This window comes from Fundulus heteroclitus, chromosome 11 (genome assembly GCF_011125445.2).
Source record: "Fundulus heteroclitus isolate FHET01 chromosome 11, MU-UCD_Fhet_4.1, whole genome shotgun sequence".
Taxonomy (NCBI): domain Eukaryota; kingdom Metazoa; phylum Chordata; class Actinopteri; order Cyprinodontiformes; family Fundulidae; genus Fundulus; species Fundulus heteroclitus.
This window is the reverse complement of record NC_046371.1, coordinates 4,048,544-4,068,449: the sequence shown is the minus strand read 5'-3', so window position 1 is coordinate 4,068,449 and position 19,906 is coordinate 4,048,544. Positions and strand designations below refer to the sequence as shown.

Here is a 19,906-nt window from a genome sequence, read left to right as displayed (position 1 = left end):
ATGGTGTAGCTACACTCCAAAAACCGAATTAAAAATAAGTAATAATTTCTTGAAATTAGTGTATTTGAGCAATTTGAGCAGGTAAATAAGATGATATGCCAATGGAATGAGAATAAAATAAGATAATTAAATAAACTACACTTGATATAAGATGACGGAGATGAGTTGCACCTATTTTAAGTGCAAAAATCTAAATCCATTGGCAGATCATTTAAACTTGCTGCTCAACTCAGGGACAAATACAGTAATTTCAAGAAAACTTTACTTATTTTTAGTCATGTTTTTGCAGTGTAGCCTAACAAACTGCTGTTTATTCTTATTTTTACTCAAACTATCCCCCATCATGATGCTGCCACCACCATGTTTCACAGTGATGTCAGGCTGTTGGTTTCCTGCTGCGGGGTTTTTCATGCATCACTTTCTCTCCACATTATAACCAAGCAACACTTTGTGTTGGTCCGTCACATAAACCCTTCCCCCCCAGCAGAGACACAGAGGTCTGTGATAATTCGCCTGGGGTATGAATATTTATGTAATAGTTGAACACTTAGGACTAGAACACAGGGGAGTTGTGGGTAATGACGGTTCTGAGGTGATTTTTTTTAAAGGCATAAAGGTGAGTTTTTAAGACAGGGTCAGTGGCAGGTTTTACTGCTGGAGTGTTTCGGTGATTTTGCCGGTTTCTGGGTTCATGGAGGACCGACCGTGGCCCGATTACTTGCTGCTGCCTCTGGAGGTTCGCTGTTTGGTCATCGTCGTCAGCATCTGGCTGATGTAAGAGGTCAGGAGGTCGTCCATCTTGTAACCCTGCAGGTGTCAGAATGTTAACCGGGACGTTAAACCACAGAGTTACCGATGCAGGTAAAGCCGGCGTACACTGTACGATTCTTTGTCCCTTTTTTGGCCGATGGTTCCTGGGAACCATCTGAACTGTCCTGGGTTGCAGCCTTTCATCTGCTTTTCCTCTTCCGTCCATATCCAGAGAGATTAGGTACAGACTTAAACTTCTTGGTTAAATTGCGATGCAAGGTGAGTTCAAACGAGCATCACATGCTCAAAAACAAGGTTATTTATCAAAAAGCTGCCAATAATTTTGAGTAGGGATGCACGTTATATCGATATTAACATCGGTATCGGCCAGTGTTGGTAAATTTTAAAATGTCAATATCTAGGGCTGTGCATAAAAACCCATACAAAGATTAATATCAGCGTTTTTTATATCAATATACCTCCCAACCCCTGGGGGGCGTTATTACAGCGCACATTTACTGTTCACAGCGAGGAAAAGCAAGTGAGACGAATTTGCAAAACGGCCGACAGGATTTTAGAAGCTCCTTCGTCTCTAAAATCAGACGTTTGGTATATTTTTGTTTCTGTGATACGTTAAATGCATTGAACCAAATGCACTTTATGTTCCTGTTAATATATCAGTGTTCAATAAATTGAACATAAATATAATAGTTGGCTGTTTGTGTTGATTGAATGACTGAGCATTAATTTGAATGTAATAAATATTGATATTGGAGTCTATGTGTTTAGTGAAGGGGTTGGTCATGTTAAAGTGACAGTGATGCATCACAACCAGGATTATTTTTTTATTTTTTATAAATGAAACAGAGATTTAAAAAAAAGCTAGACCAGGGGTCACCAACATGGTGCCCACGTGAACCAGGTAGCCCCCAAGAACCACATGTGGTGCCCTCAAGCCTTTTCAAAAACGGGAACCAAAAGTAAGTAAAATGTTCTTGAAACTAATGTATTTTTCCTTGATTAAAGCAGGTAAATAAGACTATCTGCCAATGGAATAACATTTTATGCACTAAAAATAGAAACAATTAATCTCCATTATCTTATATCAGGTGCAAGGTATCTAATTATCTTATTTTAGGAGTAAATATACCAATTCCACTGGAATTGGTATATTTTTTGCATTGTGTGAGCAGCATCTAAAATGTTATTTTATTTAGTTGCTCATACGTGTATCTACAATGATTTAAAATGATAAATGCATTAAAAACATGTTAGACTAGTTTTCAAACTTTTACAAAATTTAACCATCACAGAAACGTTAATGTTTTTGTGAACACACACACAGCGGTAAATATCGGCTATCGGACGTAGCAGCAATATTAATATCGGAAATCGATATCGGCCCACATGTTCATATCGGTGCGTCCCTAATTTTGTGGAGTTTTGCCTGAAATTACATCAAATTTGGCTTCTTTTTTTTTCCGGTCTTGTTCCAAAACACAAATGGCGTGAATTCAGACGCTCACCAGGGACGTCTCGCAGAGCAGCTTGCTGCCTCGCACCAGGTTGCCGATGGTGATGTGGAAGTACGTGTTGCCGCTGCTCCAGTTGGAGATCTTTGTGAAGGGATGAGTGGTCAGGATGTCCTGTTGGCACAGATTCACGCTCAGTACTCGCTCTACGTCAGGAACGGGAACGTTACATTTTCTGAGAGGTCTTTAAGGGAAAAAATAAATGAGTTCTCACCTTCGTCTTTGGGTCAATCAGGCTGACTCCGTGTTTATTGATTGCAATCAGGAGAGTTTCTGGGTAGTTTGGGTCTGTTGTTTGCTGAAGGAAGACCAGAACTCGTCAACAAACCCAAATATTAAGAGTCTACACTGCAAAAATGGATCTAAAAATAAGTAAAATGTTCTTAAAGTTAGTGCTGGTGAAGATTCTCAGTCATCCAGGTCATGGCCATTCCAAAAAAAGTTAAAAACAAAGCAACTGGACTTGTTTTCCGTGGTTGAAGACGTTTCGCTTCCTCTCCAGGAAGCTTTCTCAATTCAAAAAGTCTGGAGTAATGTGGAGTACCAAGCTTTATACTACTGCCCAAACAAAGGCCGTGCAATGGCTTAGATAACATGCAAATTCAACAGAAACAGGTCCACCCCTTAGTAATGGGCGGTCGTTAAAGACATTAAACCAGCAGATTGAACCGAAACTGGTCCACTCTTAAAGTTAGTGTATTTATCCTTGATTTGAGTAGGTAAAAAAGATTATCTGCCAACGGAATGAGTATTTTTACCCCTAAAATAAGATAATTAGACATCCTGCACTTGAAATAAGATAATGGAGATGAATTGTTCCTATTTTAAGCGCAAAAAATCTTATTCCATTGGCAAATCATATTATTTACCTGCTCAAATCAAGGACAAATACACTAATTTTAAAGAACATTTTACTTATTTATAGTTCCGTTTTTGCAGTGTACCATAAAACATTTTGGGGCTCTTATTGAACCATTTTTTCTGGTTTTGGTACCTTGACCTCAAAGAAGGCGGAGCCAAACGTCTGCCACTTGTAAATGATCTTCAGGAAGGAGAGTTTGGCTTCTTCCTGGGTTTTTCCTGCCTGTTTGTTAAACAGCGTCATGATCGTCTGAGGAGAGGAAGAAAAATCAATGGTTTTCTTTAATCATACCTGTAGTTAAAAACCGAAAGGCGACTTAATTTCGTCACGCTGTTAAACGTAAAGCTGGTCTCGGCGGCGCTCACCCTCTTCCAGTCGTCTGGGGACAGAAGACGGATCTGGTCCTGAGGGACAAGGTCCTTCAGGATCTTAGCAATATTCTGGAAATGTGATTTATCCTCGTCAAACTTCACCCTGTAGATCAGAGCCGCCAGCTGGTGCACCTCCTCCCTGGAACACTTGTGGTAGCCACGAAGATACTTGGGCAGCTCCTGCAGAGAGGACAGCTGCTTTGTTAACGCTGAGGACCGGCCGTCTGTCGTCTTATCAGCTGTTTCATTATTAAACAGTCAAGAAAAAGAAAAAGTTTAAAAGAGTTTCTTCCCAGAAGAAGGAAGAAGACCTAATGGCCGGCAGTCGGCATTAGTTCAGCTCCCAGGTTCTCTGTGTTTGATTTGACGCAGGTTGTATTTTAGGAGTTAAATAACTTAGTTTGCTCCAAAAAAAAGTTAAAAAACAAAACAACTGAACTTTTTTCTCAAGTTTGAAGATGTTTGGCTTCCCATCCAGAAAGCTTTTTCAATTCAAAATGTCTGAAATATTGTGGAGTTTCAAGTTTTATACTATTGCCCAAAAAGGGGTTGTTATGGTTTAGAAAACATGCAAATTAAACCGAAACTGGTCCTTCCCCTTAGTAATGGGGGTCTCTTAATGTTAAGAGAGAAAAAAACAACTTTAAACAGAGAACGACTCAGGTTTCAACTTTCAAAAAACACAGCAGTAGATTTGATTCCTTCCAGTTTTCACCTCAATCCTCATCTCCATGCAGGTGATCACAACATCTCCCTGTAAACCAGGCCAACGACGACCTTAACGACTCCTAATTACTAAGGTGGACCAGTTTGGGTTAATTTGCATGTTAACTAAGCCAGAACAACCCCTTTTTGGGCAATAGTATAAAACTTGGAGCTCCACATTACTCCAGACATTTTGAATTGAGAAAGCTTTCTGGATGGGAAGAGAAACGTCTTCAAACTTTGGAAAAAAGTCCAGTTGCTTTGTTTTTTTACTTTTTTTTGGAATGATCATGAGAATCTTCACCAGCGTAACTTAATTAGGATAAAAAACAACAACAATCCAACCTAGCAAAGAGCTGATGGGGGCTCAATAGCACAAAAACATGATTTATGAAGCGTCTTATTCAGTCTCCAACGCTGTGAGGAAAAAGGCTTTTGTCTTCTGGACCACATGTGGGTTATGTTTTAGGTCCAGAGTCTCTGTTTCCTTCCGCCAATCGGAGATCGAACTGCAGAGGTAAGTCCTGGAGAAGACACTTGGAACACCCCCCCCCGAAGACCACAGAACCCAATGAATGTTCCTGAAGCTGACCAAGCCTTTTTGAATCAAGAACACATTTAAAACATGCAGAGCACTGGACGGCCGGGCTCCAGAACCTCCGACACCGGTTCCTGAACTGGGCTTGGTTTATACGAGGAACAAAACTACAGGCAAAAATTTAGAATATTGTCAATAAAGAAAGTAAAACCCACATATTGCATAAATTCATTACACATGGAGGGGAATATTTCCAGCCTTTATTTCTAGTAATTTTCATAATTCTGGGCCTTTTTTTTAACGCTTTGTAACCAACAGCCTGTTAGGTTGACCCTTTAATTCTTTTTAGACGCAGCTCGCCTGCACATTCACCGTGTAAAAACGAGGTCCATAATGATTTATAACATCCTAAATTTCACTAGTAATTCATGCCAGATGTGTTGGACAAAGACAAAAAGAAGGGAGGAAGGAGACAAACGAGGAAGAAAGGTCACAGAGGAACGGACAAAAGTAAGGAAACTGAGAAATTGGACATGGAGTGAAGCCTGTGAAGAAATGCAAATACACTGCAAAAAAAAGGAACTAAAGTAAGTCAATTTTTCTTGAAATTAGTATATTTTTAATTGATTTGAGCAGCTAAATAAGACTATTTGCCAACGGAACGAGTATTTTTACCCCTAAATTAAGATAATTAGACATCCTACACTTTAAATAAGATGATGGAGATGAAATGTTCCTATTTTAAGTGTGAAAATCTTATTCCATTGGCAAATAGTCTTATTTACCTGCTCAAATCAAGGAAAAACACACACATTTCAAGAAAATTTTACTTGCTTTTAGGTCTTTTTTGCAGTGTATATTTCTATATTGTTTTTTTTTTTTTTTCATGAAATAAGATGCAATGAATCGTATATAAAAGTCTTTAAAAGGAAGCCTTGATCCGTCACTTCCTGTCTGAGACGTTCAGATTAGATCGCCGGCCCTTTAAAACCAGGTTAGTCTGATTGATCAATAAATGTAATAAATGTAATAAAATCAAAGTGCAGCTCTAGATGTCTGGATAGATGTTTCCACTGTGGTCTGCGTGTTTGTTTTGTTACATTTTAACACCAAAGTTTTATTAGGAAGTGAAGAGCGTAGACTTTAATTATGTCTGATTTAAACATTTCTGTAAAAAAACAACAACAAATCACCTGGTAATAGTGGAAGATGGAGTCGGCCATGGAGTCTTTGCCCGGCACCGTGTTGGTCCACAGCTTCTTCATGAAGAACACCTGGTAGGTGAGCGAAGGCGCCGCGCCGGTCGTACCTGCAAACAGCCGCAGAGGGACGGGTTAGCGGCGCGCAGACGGCCCGAGCTCTGAAGGCGAGGGCAGCTTTTACCGTCCTTACCGTGCCTCGCCTTTTTGATCCAGTCTGTCAGGTGCCTCACAAAGTCGAAGAAAAAGTCGCCGTCTGGGACGCTGATGACCTAAAAAAAAAAAAAAAAAAACAGAAAATAAGAGGAATTCAGAAAACTTTACATTCTCTGCTGCAAAACCAGAGACTCTGCATTTAGCCAACAAGGTGCAGCCAAAAAGACACATGATAAGAAGGATGATTTAGCATTATAACAAAGGGAAATCAGCGTCTTGAATAATTAATAATACTTTAAAGACACTCATTTGCGTCTAAATCACCATAAACCGACCCATGTCCAAACTTTTTAGTAAATGGGCCAAAATTGTCAAGTCAAAAAGAACTCAGGGGCCAAAAAAAATCAAGACAAAATATAAAAAATTATGTTAATTTTTTTTACCTGCTCTACAAAATATGATCATTTTAAATGAATCGGTCAGGTTTATTTTGTAGTAAATTAATCTGTAAATCACTTTTAATCTATTGGTAAAAAAAAAAGGGTTTTGTTCATTTGTCGCATTAAAAGATGGTCAATAATAAAGATTACTCTTTTTCGTCTAGCAATAAGAACATTATTAGGGTCAGTTCTTTGAAAACAGTTGCTGTAATCAGCCAATTTGAATAACAGAATTCAAAGCACATTTTAGTGCACCAAAGTCTGTGTTTGAGTAATTAAATGTCATTGGATAGACGTTACTAAGAAATTAAAGGGAATGTAAAAAGTGCGTTTATTAAAAGATGAATACTTTGTGTTGAACTTAACATTTTTTATTGTAGGCTTTTAACTTTTCTGTAATAATTCTGCCCTAAATAAAAACTAAAATCTTCAATCTGCATCAGCCTCCTGGAACAAATCTTTCTTGAAATGCTGTTTGGACACGACTGATTTAACTCCTTAATTGTTTTGACGATATCAATGAACCTGAAGGGCAATAATGGCGCCGCCGCTCCTGATTGGTCCAAATCTACCAGGTAACAGGTAACCTCAGTGACGTCTCACCTTATCGGTGATCTTCACAAACAGACTGAAGCCCTCCGAGGATTTCAGCATCAGCCGTCCGGAGATGTTGTGGCAGAAATCTTTGGCCTTCGTGCTCGACTCCACTTCAAACACCTGCGGGAGTGACAAAACTTTATTCACCCAAAACTAAAAGACGATTAACGCTGCGCTATCGGGTAGATTAGAATGTACCATGTAGTGTTTGTTACTGCAGCACAGGAGATTAAGATGGCATAATAATGACTAAAACGCTGCATTTATTGTAGTTTACTAAGAGAGCAGAGGGACATTTCAGACATTGCATTTATAATTTTTAAGACATTTAGGTTGTGTTGAGGTTAAACGTGTCAGAGGATATTTAGTTGTTTTTTATTTAGTTAAGAACTGTTGCTTAAATTAGCCTAAAATAGCCAAATTTAAACAATAGTAAACACAATTTATCCCAACGTCAACTGATGCATTTTTTATGTTAAGATTTTATTTTATTTTTTATTGCCAGTCATCAATTTGCAGCTTTAATCATACGGCGCTACTTTCCCCCATATTAACAAAAATTCAGTCAAATTTAATTTTTTTTAAATATTTTATATTGTTTTATAAAAAGGGGCCATGGTACTGAAATGAGAGTGGAGTTATGTGAACGTAACAGAATTCGGGCTAAAATCATGAAATATAATTAGTATTTGACGTAAATCTTTAAGGATGAAGTAGTTTTAAAAGACTAACTTGTTTAAAACAGGATTTTAAATCTGACAATCATTGACTCATCCTAGGGTTAATAACAAAAATAATAAGAAATACAACTTAAAAATATATTATAGGCTTTTTTTTAAGTTGTGGTGTTATGTAGACAAACTAGCCTTTAAGGTAATTAATATTTGATATAAATATCTCAAGCTGAAATAGTTTTAATAGACGTCTTTAAAAAGGAAAAATGTCAGTATATTTAACATTTTATGGTCAAGCAGACGTTGGGTTTGATATTTTAAATGGCATCTGATGGGTTGATGAATAAAACACTTTTCCACAGTCACAAAGAAACTGTTTTAAATCTTAATTTGTCAATTCATTAAAATCCGTCTTAAAATATAATAAAATATAATTAATTCAATTTTATTTCTATAGCGCTAATTCATGAAACATGTCATCTCAAGGCAATTACCAAAGTCAAATTCAATCAGATTATACAATCTGATTGAATTTATATTACAATATATTACAGTTTTTATTGGAAGAACACTTCAAACTTTCATATTTTCTGTTTGTAAAAGAAATTTTGACAAGTTTCATTGGTTTTTTTTTTTGGAATTTTTAATTTTTTTTTAAATAAAGTGTTAAATTGTGGCTAAAAATGATCTTTTCCCGACCGTCCCACAAACATTTGGGATCTCTGACCTCGTCCGAGTCGTCAGGGAAGTAAACCTTGTGGAAAATCTGGGTGGTCTTGTGCTGGATGGCCTCCACCTCCACCAGGTGAGGAGGGTACTTCCTCGATCCGTTCCTGCACACGTTAACGAGGAGAGGAGAGGTGAAGCAACCGCAACAACGTGCTGGTGAAGATTCTCAGTCATCCAGGTCATTCCAAAAAAGTTAAAAAACAAAACAACTGGACTTTTTTTCTCAAGTTTGAAGACGTTTCGTAGTGTGGAGTTCCAAGCTTTATATTATTGCCCCAAAAGACCTGGTTTTGAAGGCTGAACTGACCCTACACTGCAAAAAGGGAATTAAAAGTAAGTAAAATTTTCTTGAAATTAGTGCATTTGTCCTTGATTTGAGCTGCAAGTTTGAATCATTTGCTAATGGAATAAGATTTTTGCACTTGAAATCGGGACAATTCATCTCCATCATCTTATTTCAAGTGCATTATATCTAATAATCTTATTTTAGGGATCAAAATACTCATTCCATTGTCAGATAAAAATATTTACCTGCTCAGATCAAGAACAAATAGACTCATTTCAAGACAATTTTACTCATTTTCAGTTCCTTTTTGTAGTGTAACGACTCCCCACACAGCAAAAACGGATCTAAAATAAGCAAAATGTTCTTAAACATAGTGTATTTGTCCTTGATTTGAGCAGGTAAATATGATCATCTGCCAATGGAATAAGTATTTTGACCCCTAAATTAAGATAATTAGACATTCAGCACTTGACATAAGACGATGGAGATGAGTTATTCCTATTTTAAGTGCAAAAATCTTATTCTGTTGGCAGATCGTCTTATTTACCTGCTCAAATCAAGGACAGATACATAAATGTTAAGAAAATTTTACTTATTCTTAGTTCTGGTTTTGCAGTGCATTGCTAAGGAGTGGACCAGTTTCGAGTTAATTTGCATGTTATCTACACTGCAAAAATGGATCTAAAAATAAGCAAAATGTTCTTAAACATAGTGTATTTATCCTTGATTTGAGCAGGTAAATAAGATTGTCTGCCAATAGAATGAGTATTTTGACCCCTAAAATAAGATCATTAAATATAATGCACTTGAAATAAGATGATGGAGATGAGTTGTTCCTATTTTAAGTGCAAAAATCTTATTCCATTGGCAGATCATCTTATTAACCTGCTCAAGTCAAGGACAAATGCACTAATTTTAAGAACATTTTACTTATTTTTAGTTCCTTTTTTCACAGTGTAGGCCATTACAAGGCCTTTTGGGGCAATAATATAAAGCTTGGAGTTCCACATTACTCCAGACATTTTGAACTGAGAAAGCTTCCTGGATGGGAGGCGAAACGTCTTCAAACTTGAGAAAAAAAGTCCAGTTGTTTTGTTTTTTTTTAACTTTTTTGGAACACCCGTAACAACAAGCTAAGGGTTGCAGGAGCAGCGGAGCGGTACCGTAGGGCTTTCTGCAGCCGCTGCATGCAGTCCGGAGCCAGCGGGTAGTGCTTCTTGGCCTGCAGGAACTTCTGGACGTGAGGCAGCAGGATGTTACTGGGAGGAAACAAACCGGTGCAGAGCCACAGCAGCTCCCAGCCCTTCTCCTCGCTGTACCTTCACAGAGACACGACGTCAGGGGACACCCGCTGAATGGGCCAGGGGCCGGGGGCCGGGGGGGGGGTTTAGTTTCAGCTGAGACTTACTTGATGTGGTTGTCCGTGAGCTGTTTGAGAATCTGACAGTAGACTTCATCTTTGAGCGGCTCCGCCTTCAGCGCGCCTTCGAATATCTGGTCGGTGAGCTCGTTGACGGATCGCGCGCGCTTGGACGGGTAGTCGCCCATATATTTCATCACAGGTACGGAGACGGTCAAGGAAATGTTTCACTCACACACAGCGTATTGAGTATTTTGACCCCTAAAATAAGACAATTAAACATACAGAACCTGAAATAAGATGATAGAGATGAGTTGTTCCTATTTTAAGTGTAGAAATCTGATTCCATTGGCAAATAATCTTATTTACCTGCTCAAATCAAGGACAAATATGTTCATTTCAAGACATTTTGACTTATTGTTAGTTTTGTTTTTGCAGTGAGTTTGGCTGCGATTCTCCACTTTTCCATCTGCGTCGACAATTTTCCACATCTCCATATTTTTTTTTACATTTTTTATAGATCTCAACATTAACGTGGAAAGTGACGTTTCAGGCTCCATTTTGACACGCGCGACACCATCTTTATAAACGAGACGCCAGATCCATGATATGAACTGTTAACGAGTGAAACAGCCAAACAGCTAAAATCTCTGAAACGGTTTAAAAAAAACGTGTAACTGATTTAAATAAACTAAGCTTTAGACCAGGGGTGTCAAACTCATTTTGGTTTAGGGGCCATACAGCTTAATCTGATCTCAAGAGGGCCACACGAGTAAACTCACTGCAAGATTAAATAGAACTAATAAATGTGGACTTGTTGTTGATTTTTATGTTAAATTAATTTCACGTTTACACAATATATTATGAATAACCTCAGCGTTTTTAGGAAAAGTATGTGCAATTTCAACAATACTTTTACTCAGTTAAACATTTACTTGTGCATTATGCATAAGATCACAGTGATTGTACAATGTTGAAAAACATTTAGTCAAATTTTTTGGAACTTAAAAACACTGTCCTACATGACAAAATACATCAAACAGATAAAAATATAAAAATTAAGAAATTATTTAAATTTTTCCACACCTGAAGCTTAATCTGCTAATTAAAACACAGCGCCCCTCGTGGACAATATAGGAACTGCAGATTTTCAATTAAACGAAGTAAATGTTTTTTTCAATAATTGTTTTATCATTCTCTTCTTTTTATCTCCTCTTTCTTTCACCTTTTCTTTTGTTTCTTCTTGTTCTTCCTTTCCTCTCCTACTTTCCCATTGTAGTGTCCATATCATTTGAGATATTCCCCGCATGAATCATAATAAAACTATTCACATTCATAAATCAATCGGAGCACTATGGCAAAAGCAGTACTGCTCCACGTGTGAAAGTCAAATCTGATGAACTGTTTTTGGCATTAAGACAACAATTCTTATTGCCACATTGCCAGACAGGACACTGCTTTAGAGTCTTAAATATCAGAGGCAGTGAAGGATATCTATGAAGGCCAGAAGGGCCTCCTGGGAGAGCTCGTCGTGGGCCAGCACCTTCTTCAGCAGCGGCTGTTTGAGCGGCTCCCTGATGCAGCTCCACAGGCGCTCCTTCCCCCGAGCCTTGGACATCATCACCCGGCTCAGGGTGCTCTTCGGGGGCGGCCTGGAAAACACCGAGGGGGGTGAAAGGTTTAAGGGTTTAGCGCCCACCGTGTCTCCTGCTCCTACACGTCCTCTGTGGGACGGATGCGGGCGGTCGGGCACCTGAAGTGGTCGTAGGAAAACTCCTCCAGGGTGTAGGCCTTGGATTTGTCCGTCTCAGAAAGGCTCATCTGGGACAAACTGAGAGACTCTCTCCTCTGATCAGGAGTCATCGTCACCAGAGCCTGAGACCAGAATAAAGACGACAACATCTGATTTAACAACAGGAACCGACTATTATTCACTCTGTCCCTTTTTTTTTAGCACATCGACTGCAGAGAGCAGCTGAAGTTTGGTATTAAAAATGGGGAATTTCCTACATTCAGAACATTAAATGTTACAGTAAAGAAAGGCTTCAGGACGTCCCAAACGTGTTTTATGTGCGTGAAGACAGAGGAGTGAATACTTTTGGCAGTGATGTTGAGACCAGAGGGTTTCAGAAACAGTTTCCGCCTGAAACTGAACTAATCAATCATCGGGTCTAAATGCAACCTGTTGGTACCGGTGTAAAGGTAAGACATAAAATAATACTTTTCCAGTGTGACGACTATCACAGCTGTTAACACTCGGATTTATTGGTGATTAATGGAAAAAATTTCACTAGAGCCTGAGATGTCTAGACGTATAAAGCCCTTAATAATCAAGCTCCATCATATATCAGAGCTCTGATTACCCCGTATGTTCCTAACAGAGCACTTCGCTCTCAGACTGCAGGTCTGCTGGTGGTTCCTAGAGTCTCTAAAAGTAGAATGGGTGGCAGATCCTTTAGCTATCAGGCTCCTCTCCTGTGGAACCAACTCCCAGTTTTGGCAGACACCCCGTCTACTTTTAAGACTAATCTTAAAACTTTCCTTTGTGACAAAGCTTCTAGTCAGAGTGGCTCATGTTACCCTGAGCTACCTCTATAGTTATGCTGCTATAGGCTTAGGCTGCTGGAGGACATCAGGGTCTATTTCTCTCACTCTGCTGAGTTCTCCTACTGCTCTCCAATCTGCATAGTTTGTTGTTATTTCAGGTTTGAACTTTTTGTTCTCTGTCATTTGTCTCTTCATAGAAGGTACACCTGGTCTGGCGTTCTGTTAGCTGTGACATCATCAGGGGAGGCAGATCATCCTCTATTACCATCTAACATAGAAAGTACTCCTGGATCAATGTGTGCTTCTGTGCTTTCTGTGTCTCTGCTCTGTCTTCTCTAAGCCCCAGTGGGTGGAGGCAGATGAGCGTTCACACTGAGCCTGGTTCTGGTTCTGCTGGAGGTTCTCCTCCCTGTTAAAGGGGAGTTTTCCTCTCCACTGTCGCTTCATGCATGCTCAGTATGAGGGATTGCTGCAAAGCCATCAACAACGCAGACGACTGTCCACTGTGTTATTGCTCAGAACGACCTTGAAGAGAACGCGAGTACGGGCCGATCTTGTCGAATTGAGAAACTTTGACTCTGACCCACTGAATTTTTTTTTTTTAAAACAGAATCCGGTTTTCCTGTCTAATCTTTTGTCTGCGTAAAATATTTAAAAAAATAATGTTCTCCAAATGTTTTACGTAAACCTAAAAAAAGAATAATACCCTGACCCGGATCGAACCCATCGTGGTCATAACCCTAAAATGCGTGCTGAGGCTGTGATTGGCTCTCACCACGATGTCGTACTGCGGCCTGGTGATGGTGGGCAGCACGTAGACGGCGTCGGCGGGGAAGTCGCCCCTCTGTTTGGTCCGGTCGTTGACGCCGTGAGCCCAGCCGGAGTTCATCACGTGCTCGCCGTCGTGTTCGTCCAGGAGGATCAGATCGCCCTTGCAGAGGCTCAGGAAGGTGGAGTCCACGCCAGCTGCAGGGTGGAGAGTCACAGCTCAGCTCAGGACGGCAGAACGTTCTTCCCAGAGCGTCGCTGAAGCTCACCGGGGCTGGGGCAGTCCAGCAGGGCCACCAGGTACTTGGACCTCTTCCTGAGGCCTTCCAGGAAGGTGACCACCAGGTCCCGGATGTCCTCCGCGTTGTTGGAGGTGAAGGTGTACTCGTCTCCTTTGATGGTGGCCAGGGTGAAACTCTGACCCTGCAGCTTGCCTCCTCTGGAAAGTTCGGGTTTAAGCGAGTGATTTTCACACGAAGAGCTTCTGAAACAGATTCCTCACTGATTCCCGTCCGTTCTCCTACCTGCTGCTGGACACGGCGGTGATCTCCGGGAACGACAGCTCCAGCAGGACCTGCTCCTGCTCGTCCACAAAGTAAACCCCGGTCCAGTTTACCGCCACGATCACATCATTCTTGGGCAGACTGGGCCCTGAAACAGAAAGTTTTATCCGCCTAAAGCTCCATCATATATCAGAGCTCTGATTACCCCGTATGTTCCTAACAGAGCACTTCGCTCTCAGACTGCAGGTCTGCTGGTGGTTCCTAGAGTCTCTAAAAGTAGAATGGGAGGCAGATCCTTTAGCTATCAGGCTCCTCTCCTGTGGAACCAACTCCCAGTTTTGGTCCATGAGGCAGACACCCCGTCTACTTTTAAGACTAATCTTAAATCTTTCCTTTGTGACAAAGCTTCTAGTCAGAGTGGCTCATGTTACCCTGAGCTATCTCTATAGTTATGCTGCTATAGGCTTAGGCTGCTGGAGGACATCAGGGTCTATTTCTCTCACTCTGCTGAGTTCTCCTACTGCTCTCCAATCTGCATTGTTTGTTGTTATTTCATCTTTTAACGTTTTGTTCTCTGTCATTTTTCTCTTCATAGAAGGTACACCTGGTCTGGCGTTCTGTTAGCTGTGACATCATCAGGGGAGGCAGATCATCCTCTATTACCATCTAACATAGAAAGTACTCCTGGGTCAATGTGAGCTTTTGTGCTTTCTGTGTCTCTCCTCTGTCTTCTCTAACATAGAAAGTACTCCTGGGTCAATGTGAGCTTCTGTGCTTTCTGTGTCTCTGCTCTGTCTTCTCTAAGCCCCAGTGGGTGGAGGCAGATGAGCGTTCACACTGAGCCTGGTTCTGGTTCTGCTGGAGGTTCTCCTCCCTGTTAAAGGGGAGTTTTCCTCTCCACTGTCGCTTCATGCATGCTCAGTATGAGGGATTGCTGCAAAGCCATCAACAATGCAGACGACTGTCCACTGTGGCTCTACGCTCTTTCAGGAGGAGTGAATGCTGCTTGGAGAGACTTGATGCAACCTGCTGGGTTTCCTTAGAGAGGAAACTTTCTCACCAACCTGGAGGATCTGATGGAGTCTGACTTTGGAAAGAGTCTTGAGACTTGACATGTTTCATGAATCGTCGCTATATAAATAAAATTGAGTTGAATTGAAAAGGATCAGCACCACCCACGTCTGTACAGCACGGTTCAGATCAACTGAAGCTCCAAACCTGAGAACTTGAAGGCCTCGTAGAAGCGAGAGAAGAGCAAAGGCCACTTCAACCGAGCGAAGTCCACCACGTCCTCCTTCACCCTCTGGGTGCTCGGCCTCCTTTTGTGGTGCAGTCCCTGCAGGGTGAGACGCCGTTAGCCACCTTCTCCCAGCGGCAGAAGGAAAAAACGCTGTTGTGTCACAGCCGCTACCTTTTTGTGGGCGCTGATGATGAGCTGAGCCCACTTCTCCACCGTCTTGGCTGAGGTGACTTCTCTGTCGGGGATGTAGGACGGGATGAGGCTGAGCAGGCGCTCCTGGAGGACCTCCGAGCCGTAATCCACGAAGTACTGCTGGGAGGCCAGCTCGGCCAGATCTTCCTCCTGCAAAACGATCAACTCTTTTTAAATGTGTAATATGATCTAAAAAAAAAAAAAAAAAAAAAAAAAAAAAAAAAAAAAAAAAATCAGTCCTGCAGATCCAGCGCCATAAATGAGGAAATCCAAGGGTTAATTTCATTGATACCACTTAAAATACTCACACCAACCAAACCAAGGTCCATACACTGCAAAAAGGGAACTCAAAGTAGGTAAAATCCTCTTGAAATTAGTGTATTTTCCATTGGTTTGAGCTGGTAAATCAGACTATTTGCCAATGGAATGACATTTTTGTACTTAAAATGAGAACTATTCATCTCCATCATCTTATTTGAAGTGCAGGATGTCTAATTATCTTATTTTAGGGGTAGAAATTCTCATTCCATTGGCAAATAGTCTCATTTAACTGCTCAAATCAAGGAAAAATATACTAATTTTAAGAAAATGTTACTTTATTTCAGTTTCCTTTTTGCAGTGTAAAGATATAAATTAGTGAGTTTACTGCAGAAGAACTTGTGGGAATCCTTCACACTGCAAAAACGGATCTAAAAATAATTAAAATGTTCTTAAAATTTGTGTTTTTGTCCTAGACTTGAGCAGCTAAATTAGATCATCTGCCAGTGGAATGAGTATTTTTACCCCTAAAATAAAATATATAGACTGCACTTGAAATAAAAGTGCAGAAATCTTATTCCATTGGCAGATCATCTGATTTACCTGCTGAAATCAAGGACAAAAAGGGAACTAAAAGTAAGTAAAAATGTATTGAAATCAGTGTATTCGTCCTTGATTTGAGCAGGTAAATAAGATAATCTGCCAATGGAATAAGATGTCTGCACTTAAAAATAGGAACAACTAATCTGCACTATCATATTTCAAGAGCAGTATATATAATTATTTTATTTTAGAGGTAAAAATACTCATTCCACTGGCAGATAATCTAATTTAGCTGCTCAAATCAAGGACAAATACACTCAATTCAAGATTTTACTTACTTTTAGTTCCTTTTTTGCAGTGTGTATGTGCGTGAAGACAGAGGAGTGAATACTTTTGGCAACGATGCTGAGGTCATCGGATTTCTGTATTAAAAATCTTGTTTAGTCGAACGCAATATCATTTCTGCTGAACTGAACTGAGCTGCGAGACAAAATAATTATATAATCTATATAACGCATCAGTTATATAGATTATATAACTGATGCGTTATCCCATTTCAGGCTCTGAAACCTTCCCCACATTGTTAAATTTAGGAGAAAACCTGCAGAGGTTTGGCAGCTCACCTTCTCGCAGCGGTACTCTCCAAACTTCACCCCTCTGACGATCTGCTGGTAAATGAGGTTTGTGGCGACGTAGTCCTCCGTCGGGTCGTGCCAGGGGCTGAAGATCTCCTTCCTGAAAAACAGCCTCCAGGGGGCGTTCCTCTCCTGGGCGCCCTGCTCCTTGGCGTACTGCTCGCACTGGGAGACGGCGTCCATGACGTGGTCGCTGCCGCTGCCCAGAGAGGAGACCTGACGGAGGAAAGGCAGGTTTATCTGTGACGCAACATTTCACTACGAGGACAACACAAAGGGGTTTATATCATTAATTCATAGGGAAATAAAAACAGAATATAAGCAAGTTGGAATAAAATGCAGAGAAATTGAAAAAAAATAAAACCTGGGAAAATGGAAACTATAAGCAAACATTAAAAACAGTTGGACTACAAAGTTGAACTAATGATGTTTCAGTAAAACAGTTTAACTTGAACAGTTAAAATCCTAAACAAATGTGTTTTTAATCTTGATTTAAAGGAACTTTCAGCACTTTTCCAATTTTCTGGGAGTTTGTTCCAGATCAGTGGAGCATAGGAACTAAATGCTGCTTCTCCATGTCTGGTTCTGGTTCTGGTTCTGGTTCTGCAGAGCAGGCTGGAGCCAGAAGACCTGAGTGGTCTGGAGGGTTGATGCCCTGATAACAAGTCTATGATGGATTTAGGTGCTAATTCAGGGATTTATAGACTAACAGAAGGATTTTAAAGTCCATTCTCTGAGAACCAGGGAACCATGGAAGAACTTTAGAACCGGGTCCATGTTCTCTACGTTCTTAGTCTTAGTGAGGACTTCAGAACCGGGTCCATGTTCTCTGCGTTCTTAGTCTTAGTGGAAGGACTTCAGAACCGGGTCCATGTTCTCTGCGTTCTTAGTCTTAGTGGAAGGACTTCAGAACCGGGTCCATGTTCTCTACGTTCTTAGTCTTAGTGGAAGGACTTCAGAACCGGGTCCATGTTCTCTACGTTCTTAGTCTTAGTGGAAGGACTTCAGAACCGGGTCCATGTTCTCTACGTTCTTAGTCTTAGTGAGGACTTCAGAACCGGGTCCATGTTCTCTACGTTCTTAATCTTAGTGAGGACTTCAGAACCGGGTCCATGTTCTCTACGTTCTTAGTCTTAGTGAGGACTTTAGAACCGGGTCCATGTTCTCTACGTTCTTATTCTTAGTGAGGACTTCAGAACCGGGTCCATGTTCTCTACGTTCTTAGTCTTAGTGGAAGGACTTCAGAACCGGGTCCATGTTCTCTACGTTCTTAGTCTCAGTGAGGACTTCAGAACCGGGTCCATGTTCTCTACGTTCTTAGTCTTAGTGGAAGGACTTCAGAACCGGGTCCATGTTCTCTACGTTCTTAGTCTTAGTGAGGACTTCAGAACCGGGTCCATGTTCTCTACGTTCTTAGTCTTAGTGGAAGGACTTCAGAACCGGGTCCATGTTCTCTACGTTCTTAGTCTCAGTGAGGACTTCAGAACCGGGTCCATGTTCTCTACGTTCTTAGTCTTAGTGGAAGGACTTCAGAACCGGGTCCATGTTCTCTACGTTCTTACTCTTAGTGGAAGGACTTCAGAACCGGGTCCATGTTCTCTACGTTCTTAGTCTTAGTGAGGACTTCAGAACCGGGTCCATGTTCCTTACTTTCTTAGTCTTAGTGAGGACTTCAGAACCGGGTCCATGTTCTCTACGTTCTTAGTCTTAGTGAGGACTTCAGAACCGGGTCCATGTTCTCTACGTTCTTAGTCTTAGTGAGGACTTCAGAACCAGGTCCATGTTCTCTACGTTCTCAGTCTTAGTGGAAGGACTTCAGAACCGGGTCCATGTTCTCTACGTTCTTAGTCTCAGTGGAAGGACTTCAGAACCGGGTCCATGTTCTCTACGTTCTTAGTCTTAGTGAGGACTTCAGAACCGGGTCCATGTTCTCTACGTTCTTAGTCTTAGTGGAAGGACTTCAGAACCGGGTCCATGTTCTCTACTTTCTTAGTCTTAGTAAGGACTTCAGAACCGGGTCCATGTTCTCTACGTTCTTAGTCTCAGTGGAAGGACTTCAGAACCGGGTCCATGTTCTCTACGTTCTTAGTCTTAGTGAGGACTTCAGAACCGGGTCCATGTTCTCTACGTTCTTAGTCTTAGTGAGGACTTCAGAACCGGGTCCATGTTCTCTACGTTCTTAGTCTTAGTGAGGACTTCAGAACCGGGTCCATGTTCTCTACGTTCTTAGTCTTAGTGGAAGGACTTCAGAACCGGGTCCATGTTCTCTACGTTCTTAGTCTTAGTGAGGACTTCAGAACCGGGTCCATGTTCTCTACGTTCTTAGTCTTAGTGAGGACTTCAGAACCGGGTCCATGTTCTCTACGTTCTTAATCTTAGTGAGGACTTCAGAACCGGGTCCATGTTCTCTACGTTCTTAGTCTTAGTGAGGACTTTAGAACCGGGTCCATGTTCTCTACGTTCTTATTCTTAGTGAGGACTTCAGAACCGGGTCCATGTTCTCTACGTTCTTAGTCTTAGTGAGGACTTCAGAACCGGGTCCATGTTCTCTACGTTCTTAGTCTTAGTGGAAGGACTTCAGAACCGGGTCCATGTTCTCTACGTTCTTAGTCTTAGTGAGGACTTCAGAACCGGGTCCATGTTCTCTACGTTCTTAGTCTTAGTGGAAGGACTTCAGAACCGGGTCCATGTTCTCTACGTTCTTAGTCTTAGTGAGGACTTCAGAACCGGGTCCATGTTCTCTACGTTCTTAGTCTTAGTGGAAGGACTTCAGAACCGGGTCCATGTTCTCTACTTTCTTAGTCTTAGTAAGGACTTCAGAACCGGGTCCATGTTCTCTACGTTCTTAGTCTTAGTGAGGACTTCAGAACCGGGTCCATGTTCCTTACTTTCTTAGTCTTAGTGAGGACTTCAGAACCGGGTCCATGTTCTCTACGTTCTTAGTCTTAGTGAGGACTTCAGAACCGGGTCCATGTTCTCTACGTTCTTAGTCTTAGTGAGGACTTCAGAACCAGGTCCATG

At 41.0% G+C, this 19,906-nt stretch overlaps 1 protein-coding gene across 4 annotated transcripts in view; it reads right to left on the bottom strand.

Annotated features, from left to right (window-relative positions):
- Positions 1-298: 298 nt before the first annotated feature.
- Positions 299-19,906, bottom strand: part of LOC105920352 (unconventional myosin-VIIa) — an 83,919-nt gene continuing 64,311 nt past the window's right edge. For 2 of the 4 annotated variants that reach the window (XM_036142749.1, XM_036142752.1), the window contains 19 exons: positions 16,874-17,101; positions 15,429-15,599; positions 15,236-15,353; positions 14,039-14,165; positions 13,784-13,953; positions 13,522-13,712; positions 11,953-12,074; positions 11,694-11,851; positions 10,248-10,401; positions 10,003-10,158; positions 8,552-8,657; positions 7,157-7,270; positions 6,151-6,229; positions 5,952-6,067; positions 3,510-3,695; positions 3,277-3,393; positions 2,497-2,580; positions 2,277-2,396; positions 299-807 (listed from right to left, as the gene is read on the bottom strand). In XM_036142749.1, the coding sequence (XP_035998642.1) occupies positions 715-807; positions 2,277-2,396; positions 2,497-2,580; positions 3,277-3,393; positions 3,510-3,695; positions 5,952-6,067; positions 6,151-6,229; positions 7,157-7,270; positions 8,552-8,657; positions 10,003-10,158; positions 10,248-10,401; positions 11,694-11,851; positions 11,953-12,074; positions 13,522-13,712; positions 13,784-13,953; positions 14,039-14,165; positions 15,236-15,353; positions 15,429-15,599; positions 16,874-17,101 (2,610 nt within the window). In that variant the 3' untranslated portion in view covers positions 299-714. The remainder of the gene's footprint in view (positions 808-2,276; positions 2,397-2,496; positions 2,581-3,276; positions 3,394-3,509; positions 3,696-5,951; positions 6,068-6,150; positions 6,230-7,156; positions 7,271-8,551; positions 8,658-10,002; positions 10,159-10,247; positions 10,402-11,693; positions 11,852-11,952; positions 12,075-13,521; positions 13,713-13,783; positions 13,954-14,038; positions 14,166-15,235; positions 15,354-15,428; positions 15,600-16,873; positions 17,102-19,906) is intronic. The other 2 variants (XM_036142750.1, XM_036142751.1) reach the window with 1 other exon arrangement.